The following is a 13,148-nucleotide window of genomic DNA, read 5'->3' on the forward strand; positions in this document are numbered from 1 at the left end:
CCACAACGGCTCCCGGGCTCCAAAGGCCCTGGAAAAGGGATGCAGGTTCCTTGGAATGGCACAGGCAAGGCCTGGAAGCTGCTGGAAGCATCCCTGAAATCCAGAGCTGGAGCATAAGCTCCAAATGTCCCTAAAAAGGGATGAGACTCCACAGGTTCCTTGGAATGGCAGATTCAAGGCCTGGAAGCTGCTGGAAGCATCCCTGAAATCCAGAGCTGGAGCATGAGCTCCAAATGTCCCTAAAAAGGGATGAGACTCCACAGGTTCCAGGAGGATCAGGAGATTCAAGGCTTGGATGCATCCCTGAAATCCAGAGCTGGAGCATGAGCTCCAAATGTCCCTAAAAAGGGATGAGACTCCACAGGTTCCAGGAGGATCAGGAGATTCAAGGCTCAGATGCTGCTGGAAACACCCCCAAAATGAAAAGTTGGAGGATGAACTCCAAAGGTTCCTTATCAGCCTCCCTTGTAAACGAATAATGAAAATAATTAATTAGTTTCAAACAATTCATTAATAATTAAAACTCAGCTCCTGATGTACTCTGAATTGCCAGGAGCCAGCCTACGGAAACGGGAGCTCTCTGGGACAGCTCCAAGGAACCATTTTCAGTCAAAAAATGAACTCCTGGCACAATCTGAGGGAATTTTTCCCTCAGGAATCTTGGAGGGATCCAGGCAAGGGGTGGATTCGGGGATGGCAGCAAAGCTGCTCCTGTCAGGCAGCCTTTGGAGGGCAGTGAAAGTCTCCACAGTGCAGCAAATAATTCCTTCCCGAGCAATTCCTCCCTGAAACTCTTCAATTTCCACAGAATAACGGAATTATTGCATCCAGAGGATTTCTTGGAGGAAACAGCACCAAAATCCAACCAATTCTACCCAAACCTCCCCAGTTTCCACTGAATAATGAAATTCCTGAGTCCAAAGAAACATCCTTGGGGAAAACGGTATCAGAATCCAACCAATTCCTGCCCCAAACTCTCCCATTCTCATGGAATAACGAAATCACTTCATCCAAAGAGGAATTACTGGAGGAAACAGCACCAAAATCCAACCAATTCTACCCAAACCTCCTCCCTTTCCACAGAATAATGGAATTCCTGCGTCCAAAGAGGATTTCTTGGAGGAAAATTCAACATATATGAAAAATTCAGGATTTGGGACAGCTGGAGAAAATTCCCTTTGCATTTCTGGGCCCCGCATGACGAAAGCCCACGGATTTCACCCAAATCCATCCCACCCTGGCTTTTTTTCTCCCTCAGGGATGCACATTCCAGGTCAGCATGGATAAATGATGGAGGAGCAGAGCCACGGAATTCCCCAAAGCAGGAAAATCCCGGAAAAGCCTGGATTTACTCACCAGGACCGAGTAGATGTGGAGGCATCGATAGACCGGGGAGAAATCCACCAAATCCTGGGCTCCAGGCACCTAAAACAGGGAGAAAATCCATGAAAAACGTGGCAAACTCACCAAAATTCCATGGATAAGTAAGGAAAACTGCAAAAAATTTAATTATAGGGAAGCAGGGCTCTAAAATATCCCATGGAGACAAGTGAAATCCTAAAAAAATCACATTTAATTAAGTTTGTCACTCCAAAAAATCACATTTAGGGGTGTGTAACTCACAAAAATTCCATGGATAAATAAGGATAACTGTGAAAAATTTAAATATGGCTAAGTGGAACTCTAAAATATCCCAGAGACAGCGAAATCCTAAAAAAAATCCAATATAAATAAGCGTAAGTCTAAAAAATCCCATTTAGGTGAATGAAACGATTAAAAAAATTCCAATATAAATAAAAGTCACTCTAAAAAAAATCACATCCGGGTGAGTGTAATTCATAAAAATTCCATGGATAAAGAAATAAAAGTGCAAAAAATTTAAATACGGGTAAATGGGACTGTAAAATATCACTTGGAGATAAGTGAAATCCTAAAAACATCACCTTTAAATAAATTTGTCAGTCCAAAAAAATCACATTCAGGGGAGGATAACTCTAAAAAAATCAAATTTAAATAAGTGTCACTGCAAAAAAATCCCATCCAGGTGAGTGCAAGTCATAAAAATTTCATTTATAAATAAATAGAACGGCAGAAAATTTAAATATGGGTAAGGGGGATTCTAAAATATCACATGGAGATAAGTGAAATCCTAAAAAAATCCAATATAAATGAATGCCACCCTAAAAAAATCCCATTTAGGTGAATGAAACTCTAAAAAAATCATATAAATGATACGTGTGTTTATCACAAATTATGTCAAAATACAATTTATCAAAATATCAAGAATAAATCCCTTCAGAATCCCACTTTTAGGCGAGTGTAGCTCTAAAAAAATTCTGATATTAAACCAGTGTCACTCCAAAAAATCCCATTGAGGTGAGTGTAACTCTAAAAAAACAACAATGAAGTAAATTCCACTCTAAAAAAAATCCCATTTAGGTGAATGTAAGCCTAAAAAATCCAAATATAAGTAAGTTTATCACTCCAAAATGTCATTTCTAGGGGAGCTCCAACAGCAGCAGGTTCAGCGGAACAAAGCCAAGATTCCAGGTATGGAAAAACCAATTTAATTCCTGGGATCTGCCCAAATATTTCGATTTTTCAGGGTTTCGGGAGCAGGAAAATGTCCTTTCCTGTTGGTCTTGCTCCATTTAAATCCCACCGAACACTCAGGCTCCTTCCAGCCATAGAATCCGAAGGATCCTGGCACAATCCCTGCTGCTCCTTACGCCACAAAAAGGGGGGAAAAAGGCAAAAAACAGGGGGAAAACCCCAATTTCTTCTTTGGATTGCACGTTCGGTTTGGTTGAAAGCTCCATTTGGGTTTCATTTGCTCCCCCTCAGGAAGAGGCGCCGGCACCTTTCAACGGGGCCGAGGGAAAGGGAATTTGGGCAGGGTGGGATGGAGGGAAGGAGAGATCAGAGGGGGAATTTGCATTCGAGAGGGTTTTGTGTCCTTTGGAGATGTTCCCTTTCAACTGCTTGGCCCGGGCTGAAAGCTCCAGCACCCAAAATCCAGGGAAAAGGGAGTGTTCTGTTGACATGGGGCGGGAAAAGGGGGCAGGGATGAAAGGCCCGATGGACAGGCCTCGGAATGTTTTCATGTTCCCGGGTTTTAATGAGGCTGCGAGGGAGGTGGGATGAAGAAAGGGGAGCTCAGGGAGGATTTGCCAACCCCAAAGTGCCCCGGGCAGGGTCCTCCTCAGCTGGAGACTCCTCGGCAGTGGAGGGAGCAGGCCTGGAAAACTGGGATTTGGGGATAAACTCCTCTCTAACGTGGAAATGGAGGTAAAGGGTCTCCTCCATGCAAGGAAAATCGGTCCTGGGTGCTGCAGAGGGTCCTGGCTGGAGCTGAAATGAGGGATCCCAGGATCCCAGACTGCTTTGGGATGGCAGGATCCTTAAAGCCCATCCTGAGGTACTGCACGATGGGATTCCCCACATCCACACTTTCAGCTCCTGCCTCTGGAGCTGTTCTTGGAGCTGCCTGGGATAGTGGAAGTGTCCCTGTGCGTGGCAGGGGTGGAACAGGGGATTTTGGGGGATAAACTCCTCTCTGACCTGGAACTGGAGCTGTTAAAAGATCTCCTCCGTGCAAGGAAAATCAGATGTCAGCACTGCAGAGGTTCCTGGCTGGAGCTGAAATGAGGGATCCCAGAATCCCAGACTGGTTTGGGATGGGAGTGACCCTAAAGCCCACCCCATTCCAGCCCTGCCACGCACAGGGACACTTCCACCATCCCGGGTGGCTCCAAGAACAGCTCCAGAGGCAGGAGCTGAAGGTGGGGATGTGGGGAATCCCATCCTGCAGCACCTGGATCACCTCAAGATCCCCAAAAACTCGTCAGTCCAACCCAGGGGTGCAGGAAGGGGAAGCAGGAGGTTCAGTGGGATCAAGGCAGCAAAGGGAATGAATCACGGGGATGGATTTTAGCCAGCTCATCCCTCTCGCTGGGATTCCCTTCCTCCCTGGCACTGCTCTTCCCAGCGGCTCCTCCAGCCGGGCAGGAGCGGATCACCAGAAAAGAGGAAGGATCCCAAGTGAGGAATGGGGCTGGGATCACCTCTGACCCTTTCCATGTCCACCTTGGGCTGTTCCACACATCCCACCTGAAGGCTGGGAGAGCTGGGAATGTTGCCCTGGAGAAGGGAAGGAGCCAGGGAGAGCTGCGAGCCCCTTGCAGGGCCTCAAGGGGCTCCAGGAGAGCTGCAGAGGGACTGGGGCCAAGGCCTGGAGGGACAGGAGGCAGGGAATGGCTTCCCAGTGGGAAAGGGGAGCTTGGGCTGGGAAGTTGGGAAGGAATTGCTGGCTGGGAGGGTGGGCAGGGGCTGGGCTGGAATTGCCAGAGCAGCTGGGGCTGCCCCTGGATCCCTGGGAATGTCCAAGGCCAGGCTGGACACTGGGGCTTGGATCCAGCTGGGACAGTGGGAGGTGTCCCTGCCCATGGCAGGGGCTGCACTGGATGGGATTGAAGGTCCCTCCCCACCCAAATCATTCCAGGATTCCCTGCTCCCAGCTGACCCCAGAACAAGGGCTCTGAACACCCCTCATCCCTCTCACCAACTTTTCCCTTTCCCCAGCCTCTGACACCTGCACACACGAGGCAGCACTTCCACTGAGCTAATCCCAGTATTTTCCTGCCTTCCCGCTCATTTCTTTTCCATTCCCAGCCTCCCAGGCCTCCTGAATTCCCTGAACAGCTCCCGAATCCCCAGCCCAGCTCCTCAGGACTCCTCAGGCGCAGCTTTCGCCTCCCTTTATTCCCCCAGCGTTAGGAGCCATCGGCCTCCCGTTGGTAAAACCTTTAACAGTCAAACCCTTCCGGCTCAGAAATCCTTGGAGACACCCTTGGATATCCCTGGAGCAGCCATGGGAGCGTGGGCAGCTCCTGCCCAGCCCTGCCCAGTGACCACCACCCACGAGGGGCCGGCCCCCAGCCCACGCCGGGGTTTTTTAGGGAGGAGGGATCTGTCATCCCTCCACACCCCCATCAAAGCAGGGAACGTTTTCCAGGGAATTTCAACCCACGATCAAACGGTTTTGCTCCGCTTGGATTCGGGACTCCAACTTGAACGGGCTCCACAGAGAAATTGTTCTGATAAAGATTGAAAAAATCAGGCTTTTGCCAAAAAGAGTTTGACTCCCCCCAGAGAAATTTGTTCAAAGCAACAATTTCAGGCTCTGATTTTCTGGAGAAACTTCCAAGCCCACACACAGGCTCGGGAAAAATCGGCTGGGCCACTCTGCACAGCTCCCATGTCCAGCAAGAGCTGCAGAATTCCTGACCCAGGAACAGCAGGACCAGGCAGGGAAGGTCGAGTCCTTCCCACAGCAAAGTTGGTTGCAAATAAAGACAAAACCCAAAGCTGTGCTGGGGTTTTATGCAGGGGATAAAAAGGAATATAAAAATTATATCAATAAATGTATAAACTGTAAAAATATTATTTTATAATATACTAAATATGATTTTATAATGTGGTAAATATTACTTTATAAGGGATTTCAAGAAAAAAAAACAGATCAGCTCTTCTGCACACATGGCTTTGTAGAAGAGATGTTAATCTTTTTATTCCAAATCTTCCCAGAATTTCCAATATAGGGCTTGGAATACACGGAATTGCATCCAGCAGAAGGACGTGGAGCTGCTGGAGAGAGCCCAGAGGAGACCCCGGAGCTGCTCCAGGGCTGGAGCCCCTCTGCTCTGGATCAGGCTGGGAGAGCTGGGAATGCTCCCCTGGAGAAGGGAAGGAGCCAGGGAGAGCTGCGAGCCCCTTGCAGGGCCTCAAGGGGCTCCAGGAGAGCTGCAGAGGGACTGGGGCCAAGGGCTGGAGGGACAGGAGGCAGGGAATGGCTTCCCAGTGGGAAAGGGGAGCTTGGGCTGGGATGTTGGGAAGGAATTGCTGGCTGGGAGGGTGGGCAGGGGCTGGGCTGGAATTGCCAGAGCAGCTGGGGCTGCCCCTGGATCCCTGGCAGTGCCCAAGGCCAGGCTGGACACTGGGGCTTGGATCCACCTGGGATGGTGGGAGGTGTCCCTGCCCATGGAATGGGGGTGAAATGAGTGATTTTTAAGGTCCCTTCCATCCCAACCCATTCCAGGATTCCATGAAATTCCCTCTCTGGCTGGATTAACACACTGCACAATGAACCTGTCCAACATTCCCAAGTTCAGGTATTTCTCTGATATTTCAATATTCAGATGCACCCAAAAATCCAGGCTCAGCACTGAAGAAGTGCCTGCACTCCCTGAGCCAGAGCAGCGCTGCCAGTGCTCCCCACAATCCATAAATCCCTGGGTTTGGGGACGTGCCGATGCCACGGCAGCTCGGGCTGCCCCAGGCCGGGACTGATGGCTCCCCTGCCACCCCCCTTCAGCCCAACCTCGGCTTTTTATGCCCTTTGATTTGCAGAACAAAGGATTTATTCATCTTGTCCCAAAACTTCCCAGTTCACGCAACATCAGCCGCCCCAGTCTCGTTCCCAAATCCTGCAGCAGGCACGTTCCGGAGCTGGGAGCGGGGCAGGGCTCTGGAAACACCGAAACCCCTCCTGCAAGTGGGGTTAAACAATTCCTGCAGCACATTTAACCCCTGGAAGCCAAGTTTTCCATGGAAATGTGCAGCCCTGGCTGCCACCAGCACGAGGCTGGCTCAGAGTTTCAGGATGCTTTGCTCTGGGTTTGGATAATTTGGGATACAAGGGTTTGGATCTCGGATCCTCGGTGGGGTTTGGTGTGAAAACGGGACACGAGCACAGGTTCTGCCCCTCAGTGAGGGTGAAACCGTCCAGACAGGAACACCAGGAATTCCAGAGAACACAAATCCAGGGATTTGGGAACCATCCCAGAGTCCCACTGTTTGCAATCCATGGATGAGCTCGGGTAGAGGGACATGGGATGGGACACAGAACCCACGGAGGCTCCGCTCCAGGGGAGGGCACAGGCCAGGGGGGGACTGCAGGTGACACAAACATCCCAGGAATTGTCCCTAAACTCCACTGCAGCCAGCAGCGACAGCTCTGAACCAGTCCAGCCCTGGATCCGCAGGAAAAGGATCTGGAGCTGCTGGATCAAACCCAGGAGACATCACGGAGCTGCTCCAGGGCTGGAGCCAGACTGGGAGAGCTGGGAATGTTGCCCTGGAGAAGGGAAGGAGGCAGGGAGAGCTGCGAGCCCCTTGCAGGGCCTAAAGGGGCTCCAGGAGAGCTGCAGAGGGACTGGGGCCAAGGGCTGGAGGGACAGGAGGCAGGGAATGGCTTCCCAGTGGGAAAGGGGAGCTTGGGCTGGGATGCTGGGAAGGAATTGCTGGCTGGGAGGGTGAGGAGGGGCTGCCCTGGCCCAGCCTGAGGCCGTTCCCTCTCCTCCTGTCCCTGTTCCCTGCCAGCAGAGCCCGACCCCCCCCCGGCTGCCCCCTCCTGTCAGGGACTTGTGCAGAGCCACAAGGTCCCCCCTGAGCCTCCTTTTCTCCAGCCTGAGCCCCTTTCCAGCTCCCTCAGGAATTCTCCTGCCCCTTCCCAGCTCCGTTCCCTTCCCTGGACAGCTCCAGCCCCTCAGGGTCTCTCTTGTCACGAGGAGCCCAAAACTGCAATGGCTCCATTTTGACCCAAGAGATTTTTTTGATCTAATAAATAAATAATTTTCACTCAAAAAAAAAAAAAAAAAAAAGGCCCAGCAGGATTCTCTCTGTGCCCAGGGACAGCACCCAGGGAAGGGCTGGAGCTGTGTCAGGGCAGGGTCGGTTTGGATATCAGGGAAGGTTCTTCCCCCAGAGGGTGCTGGGCACTGCCCAGGCTCCCCAGGGAATGGGCACGGCCCCGAGGCTGCCAGAGCTCCAGGAGCGTTTGGACAGCGCTGCCAGGGATGCCCAGGGTGGGGCTGTTGGGGGGTCTGGGCAGGAACAGGGGTTGGATCCATGATCCTGAGGGTCCCTTTCCATTGAGGATATTCCAGGATTCTACGAGGATGGAACACAGGGAACTCAATGCTCATCAGGAACAAATCGCTCCCGTTTCCCTGAGGCGCTGCTGGGAGAACGGGCCGTGGGGGCTCCTCCCTGGGGGCTCCTCCATGGTCCTGGCCAGGTGGCCCTGGGGGTCCTGTGGCCAGTGCCCTGCCCCCACTGCTCTTCATCACCACGGACAGCGGCCACTGCCCACCCTGGGACAGGGACAGGGATGGGGACAGCCCCAGCTGCAGGGTCACCCCTCCTGTGAGGATACCAGCGTGCCACCACATCCAGGGATGGGATTCACCCACCTGAGATGGGCCAGAACCATGGAACCATGGAATGGGTTGGGTTGGGAGGGATCTTAAGGACCATCCCACCCCCATTCCATGGGCAGGGACACCTCCCACTGTCCCAGCTGGATCCAAGCCCCAGTGTCCAGCCTGGCCTTGGACATTCCCAGGGATCCAGGGGCAGCCCCAGCTGCTCTGGCAATTCCAGCCCAGCCCCTGCCCACCCTCCCAGCCAGCAATTCCTTCCCAACATCCCAGCCCAAGCTCCCCTTTCCCACTGGGAAGCCATTCCCTGCCTCCTGTCCCTCCAGGCCTTGGCCCCAGTCCCTCTGCAGCTCTCCTGGAGCCCCTTCAGGCCCTGCAAGGGGCTCGCAGCTCTCCCTGGCTCCTTCCCTTCTCCAGGGGAACATTCCCAGCTCTCCCAGCCTGATCCAGAGCAGAGGGGCTCCAGCCCTGGAGCAGCTCTGGGGCCCCACTCCATGGTGATGCAGGAATGAAGAGCCCACCCAGAGGGTTCCAGAGCAGCCAGGGGCTCTGGGCTGACTCTACAATTCCATCCCTGTGGAGGAAGTTGTGACCTGACTGAGCTTTGGGTGCACAGCAGCCATGGAAAGGAGGGAATGGATTTGCAGGGAAAAAGGCAGAACAGCAGCACAGAACCACCCTAAAAACCCCGTGTTTACATTTCAAACCTGTCCTGGATCCTTCCCTGGCTGCTCAGGGGCTGTCACAGTCAGGGTGACAAACACCCCCCAGCCCAGGGACCAGCTGAAAATATCATTTTCCTGACATGAGAGGCTTCAACAGAAGAGAAAAAGCATCCAGGGGGGCAGACACAACTTCCCAAAAGGTCCAGGACACGGCTGCATCCCAAGGAATGATGGGCACATCCAAAAGCTCAACCCCTGTGTCCTGCACTGCAGCTCTGCCTCTCCAAGCTGCCTTTCCTGAGGTAGATATCCCAAATCCCAGGTGTCCCAGCCCTGGGATAGGGAGGAAGGAAAACCCAACACCATGCCCAGGTTGTGGTTTGTGGTTCCCAAAACCAGCGTCCAGGTCCCAGGAAGCAGCAGCAGACAGGGAAGGAAAGGAGGGAGCACATGAAGGAATTCAAATTCCAAACTCCCGTCCTGACACCATCCGTGGTCCGAAGATAAACCCGGACAAAGGAAAAGGCCAAGGATCTCGTGGACTATGGAGCAACTTTTCCATGAGGGATAGGTGTTCTCCACCAGCACCAAGGTGCTGGGACTGACTGCCATGGGCAGTTCTCAATCCTTGGCCTCTCTGCTGAGTCTGGCAATGGGAATAGGGATAAAAACCCAAAATAACCAGATTTTGAGGCACATCCCACATTCTCCAGCCTCTCCTGCACCTTCAGGACTCCCAGCAGGGCCCCAGGAGCGAGGAGCAAACCCCTTGAGGCACCAGATTCACCCCACACTGCCCAGTGTCACCGGTTTGGTGTTGCACAGTTACCTCTTCCTCCTCATCCTCATCCTCCACATCCAGGATCCCCGAGTCCTGCTCTGACATGGGGCTGGTGTTCTTCACCTCCAGCTCAGAGCTGGCGCTGAATTCCTTCTTGGATTTCTTCCCCCCGCTAATCCTGGGCTGCTGGGACACGATGTTGTCCAGGTTCCTCTGCTGCTGTGCCTAGGAAAAAGCAGATTTCACCTGGGATTTAATTTGGTTTTCAGGCACGAGGCGCAGCCCCTCGCGAAAGGGGACGAAGGAGGCCGGACGCGCCCCGCGGAATTCCGACACGTCGCCTTTCCCCCACCCCAGATATCCCAAGATCCATTTGCAGAGCAGGCCAGGGATTATGCAACAATCCAAACACGCTCCTGACTCTTTCCGAATCACGACGGCCCGGCCCCCGCGCTGCCACATTGATCCATTTACGGCCCAGCTGCGGCAGCGCTGCCGTGGGCCATGTGGTGACTGTCACAGGCTGCACTCAGGGACCTCCTGAACCGCTGGATTTGTTCCTCCTTTCCAGCCGTGGCAGCACAAAACATTCCACATCTGGACCCCAGAGGTCCCTGAAAGCATTTTTGTGGGAGCCCAGGAGGGTTTAATTGCGCGTTGTTGATGTGCGGAACGAGCTGTAAAAGGTACTCAAGGAACTGGCGCTGGGAGCACCGGGATGGAGGGGTGGGAACACGTGGAGCTGTTCCAGGGATTCTGGGGCTGGCTGGCAGTGGAGGTCGCTGCCTGTGCCCTGCTGTGAAAATTCCCTGGTTTTCCTTTGCTCTGGAGCACAGCAATCGGCAGGAAAAGTGGTTTAGCCCCAATTGTTCAGGAGTCGATCAAACCGAGGAATGGGAACAGCACAGACACGGGGGGGTCTCCAGGGCCAAATCCCAGCCAAAACCAGGGAAAAAAGGCCAATCCCATGGATGCGGCGGTGCTGGACACATGGGTTGGTGCGCTGGTGCAACTGGAGAATAAACACTCGGAAAACCTGGAATTTATAGGGATTTAGCCACAGATTTGGAGGATTCCTCCCGTATTTTGCTGTGGCTTTTTTATCTATCAGAAGAAAGGTGTGTGGGAATCATGGAGCCACGGAAGGGACCTTATGGATCCTCTTCTTCCATGGGCAGGGACACCTTCCACAAGCCCAGGTAGCTCCTGGACAGTCTGGAATTCTGTGATTCCATGAGGTGGCAAAAGGGGACCATCCCCTTCCCCATGGGAATGTGACAGCCTGGATTTAGAAGGCAGCAGGAAAACCATAAATCCTGCTGTAGATCGATCCAGCTGCCAGTGACACCGAGGGAGAATGAAAACATTTGTAATCACTATTACAAATCACTAATTATTTATTGCTAATTATTAATTAGCGCTACCTGAGCTGCAGAGAGCACAAAGCTTTATCCATGTGCAAACCTCCCGGATTATTTCAACGCTTGGAAGTTTTAATATCCCCCCCCCCAGAAAAAACAATTTAGGAGCAGCTTTTTACTTTTGCCAGCCTCCAAGTCCCTCTGGAATCCCTCCTTGGGATGCAAAACCCCTCCGGGGACCAAGCACCGGAGTAATTCCTACATCCGAAGAAGATGAAAATCCAAGCATGGCATGGACATCCCGTTCCTTGGAAAATCCACCCCCAAGTGCTCCTCACCCCGAGCACACACGGTCAGCTCCAAGTTCATTAAGGAGCACGGTAATCAGGAACAGAATTCCACGTGCAAAGCTGCCCCTGGAGGTGGCGAATGCTCGGATTGGGATGCGCTATCCCACAGCACAACCTTGACCTCTAGTGGTTGGAAAGCAGGAGCAGCCCTGGAGCTCATTTACTCCGAGTGCTCCTCCCAGCCGAGCCAGGGGACTCCCAGCCCATCCCTTTAAAGAGATCTCTTTAGGGATGAATCCCAACAATGGGAATTTTTGCAACAGGGCCCCAAAGGGAAAGGTCTGGGTGGACACTGCCCAGGACAGAGTTTTGCTCCCAATGTCAGGACCCGAAGCCATTGGGGGAAAAAGGGGCGTTTTTGGCAGCGGGAACGTCGGACTTCAGAGGCACCACTCTATAGAAAGGCCTTGCGACATCCCATAAAGGGAATTAGGACTTCAAAAAGGGGCGGGAGCGCTTGGTCCTTCAGAAGAGGACACAACAAAGGGTCGGGGCTCTGTCCCACCCTCGGACCCGCCCAGCGCTGCCATGAGTTTCCCAACCGAGGCGTAATGAAGTTACAACCCTGAATCCACTGGAAATTCCCCCAAAAGCAAGCCCAGTGCGCTCATTAAACCCTCCAGTTCATGTAATCCTTCTTCTTCTGGAGAGGGGAGAATCAAAGAGTGGGAAAACGCAAAGTTTTGGATCAAGCACTGAGCTGGAAACGGACCATTAACCAGGGCGGAGCAGGCCCGGAGCGGCCATGGGAGAGGGAAATCTGGGATAACGAGCTGAAGGATGCTGCTGCCAGCCCCAGACTCCTCTGCCCAGCCCTCAGTGTGAAACACTCGGGATTTCAGGCTGGACATGGAACTGGTGTCACCAAGGATCCATGGAAGTGCTCTCTGACGATCCCCGGCCTTGGTCCCACCTCTCTTTTCCAAGAGGGATTAATCTTCCTTCAGGCCCAACTCTGCTGTGGGAGCACAGCAGGACGTGACCAGGGGTCAATATTGATAAGATCCAAACCAAATATTGATAAGACCTAAAAAATTCCAGTTATTTAGAAATCACGGAAAGCTGGCTCTCCGGCATCGCTCCAGGACAAGGAGTCCCCCATGGAATTCACCCCCCACGCTTTTATTTTGCACTTTCAATGCAAATAAACTGATTTCTCAAGTTTGACCTGGATTAAAGCCCAAGGACTTTCTGGGAAAATCACAGAATCCCGGAATGGGTTGGGTCAGAAGGGACCTTAAAGCTCATCCCATTCCACCCACAGGGACAGCTCCTGTCCCAGGCTGCTCCAAGCCCCAGTGTCCAGCCGGGCCTTGGGCACTGCCAGGGATCCAGGGGCAGCCCCAGCTGCTCTGGGCACCCTGTGCCAGGGCCCACCCAACCTCTGGATTAAAAAAAAAAAGGGAAAAATTGCATGTCCCAACTCCCAGATATCCTAAAAAGCAGCCAGAGGATGTTCCTAATGCACAAAAGGTTTCCAGCCCCCCAGGAGCAATTTGGACCTTGAGGAATCTTCACCCTTCAGGATTTTTTGTGGGGGCAGTTCGAAATTAGACAAGATTTTCCAGGGATTTCTACGTTAAAGAAAACCCAATGGTCCCACAGTAGATCTGTGGATGTTTGTTCCCTTCCCTTTCTGGGAACACCGGAGCCAAATCCTGGCCTACAACGGGCACATTCCGACCGCAGCGGGAGCGCCCCGAGCCCGGAATGAAGGAGCGATCCTGGAACCAGGCCCTGCGCACGCCAGAAGGAACGGGAATGGCTTTTCC

General features: G+C 52.7%; 1 protein-coding gene across 6 annotated transcripts in view; it reads right to left on the reverse strand.

The window, feature by feature from the left end:
• Nucleotides 1–13,148, reverse strand: part of EXOC6B (exocyst complex component 6B) — a 264,591-nt gene that overhangs the window by 141,336 nt on the left and 110,107 nt on the right. For all 6 annotated transcript variants that reach the window (XM_082282320.1, XM_082282316.1, XM_082282318.1 and 3 more), the window contains 2 exons: nucleotides 9,714–9,890; nucleotides 1,357–1,425 (listed from right to left, as the gene is read on the reverse strand). In XM_082282320.1, the coding sequence (XP_082138446.1) occupies nucleotides 1,357–1,425; nucleotides 9,714–9,890 (246 nt within the window). The remainder of the gene's footprint in view (nucleotides 1–1,356; nucleotides 1,426–9,713; nucleotides 9,891–13,148) is intronic.

The sequence above is a fragment of the Coloeus monedula genome (genome assembly GCF_965178545.1).
Source record: "Coloeus monedula genome assembly, chromosome: 5".
Lineage (NCBI taxonomy): Eukaryota > Metazoa > Chordata > Aves > Passeriformes > Corvidae > Coloeus > Coloeus monedula.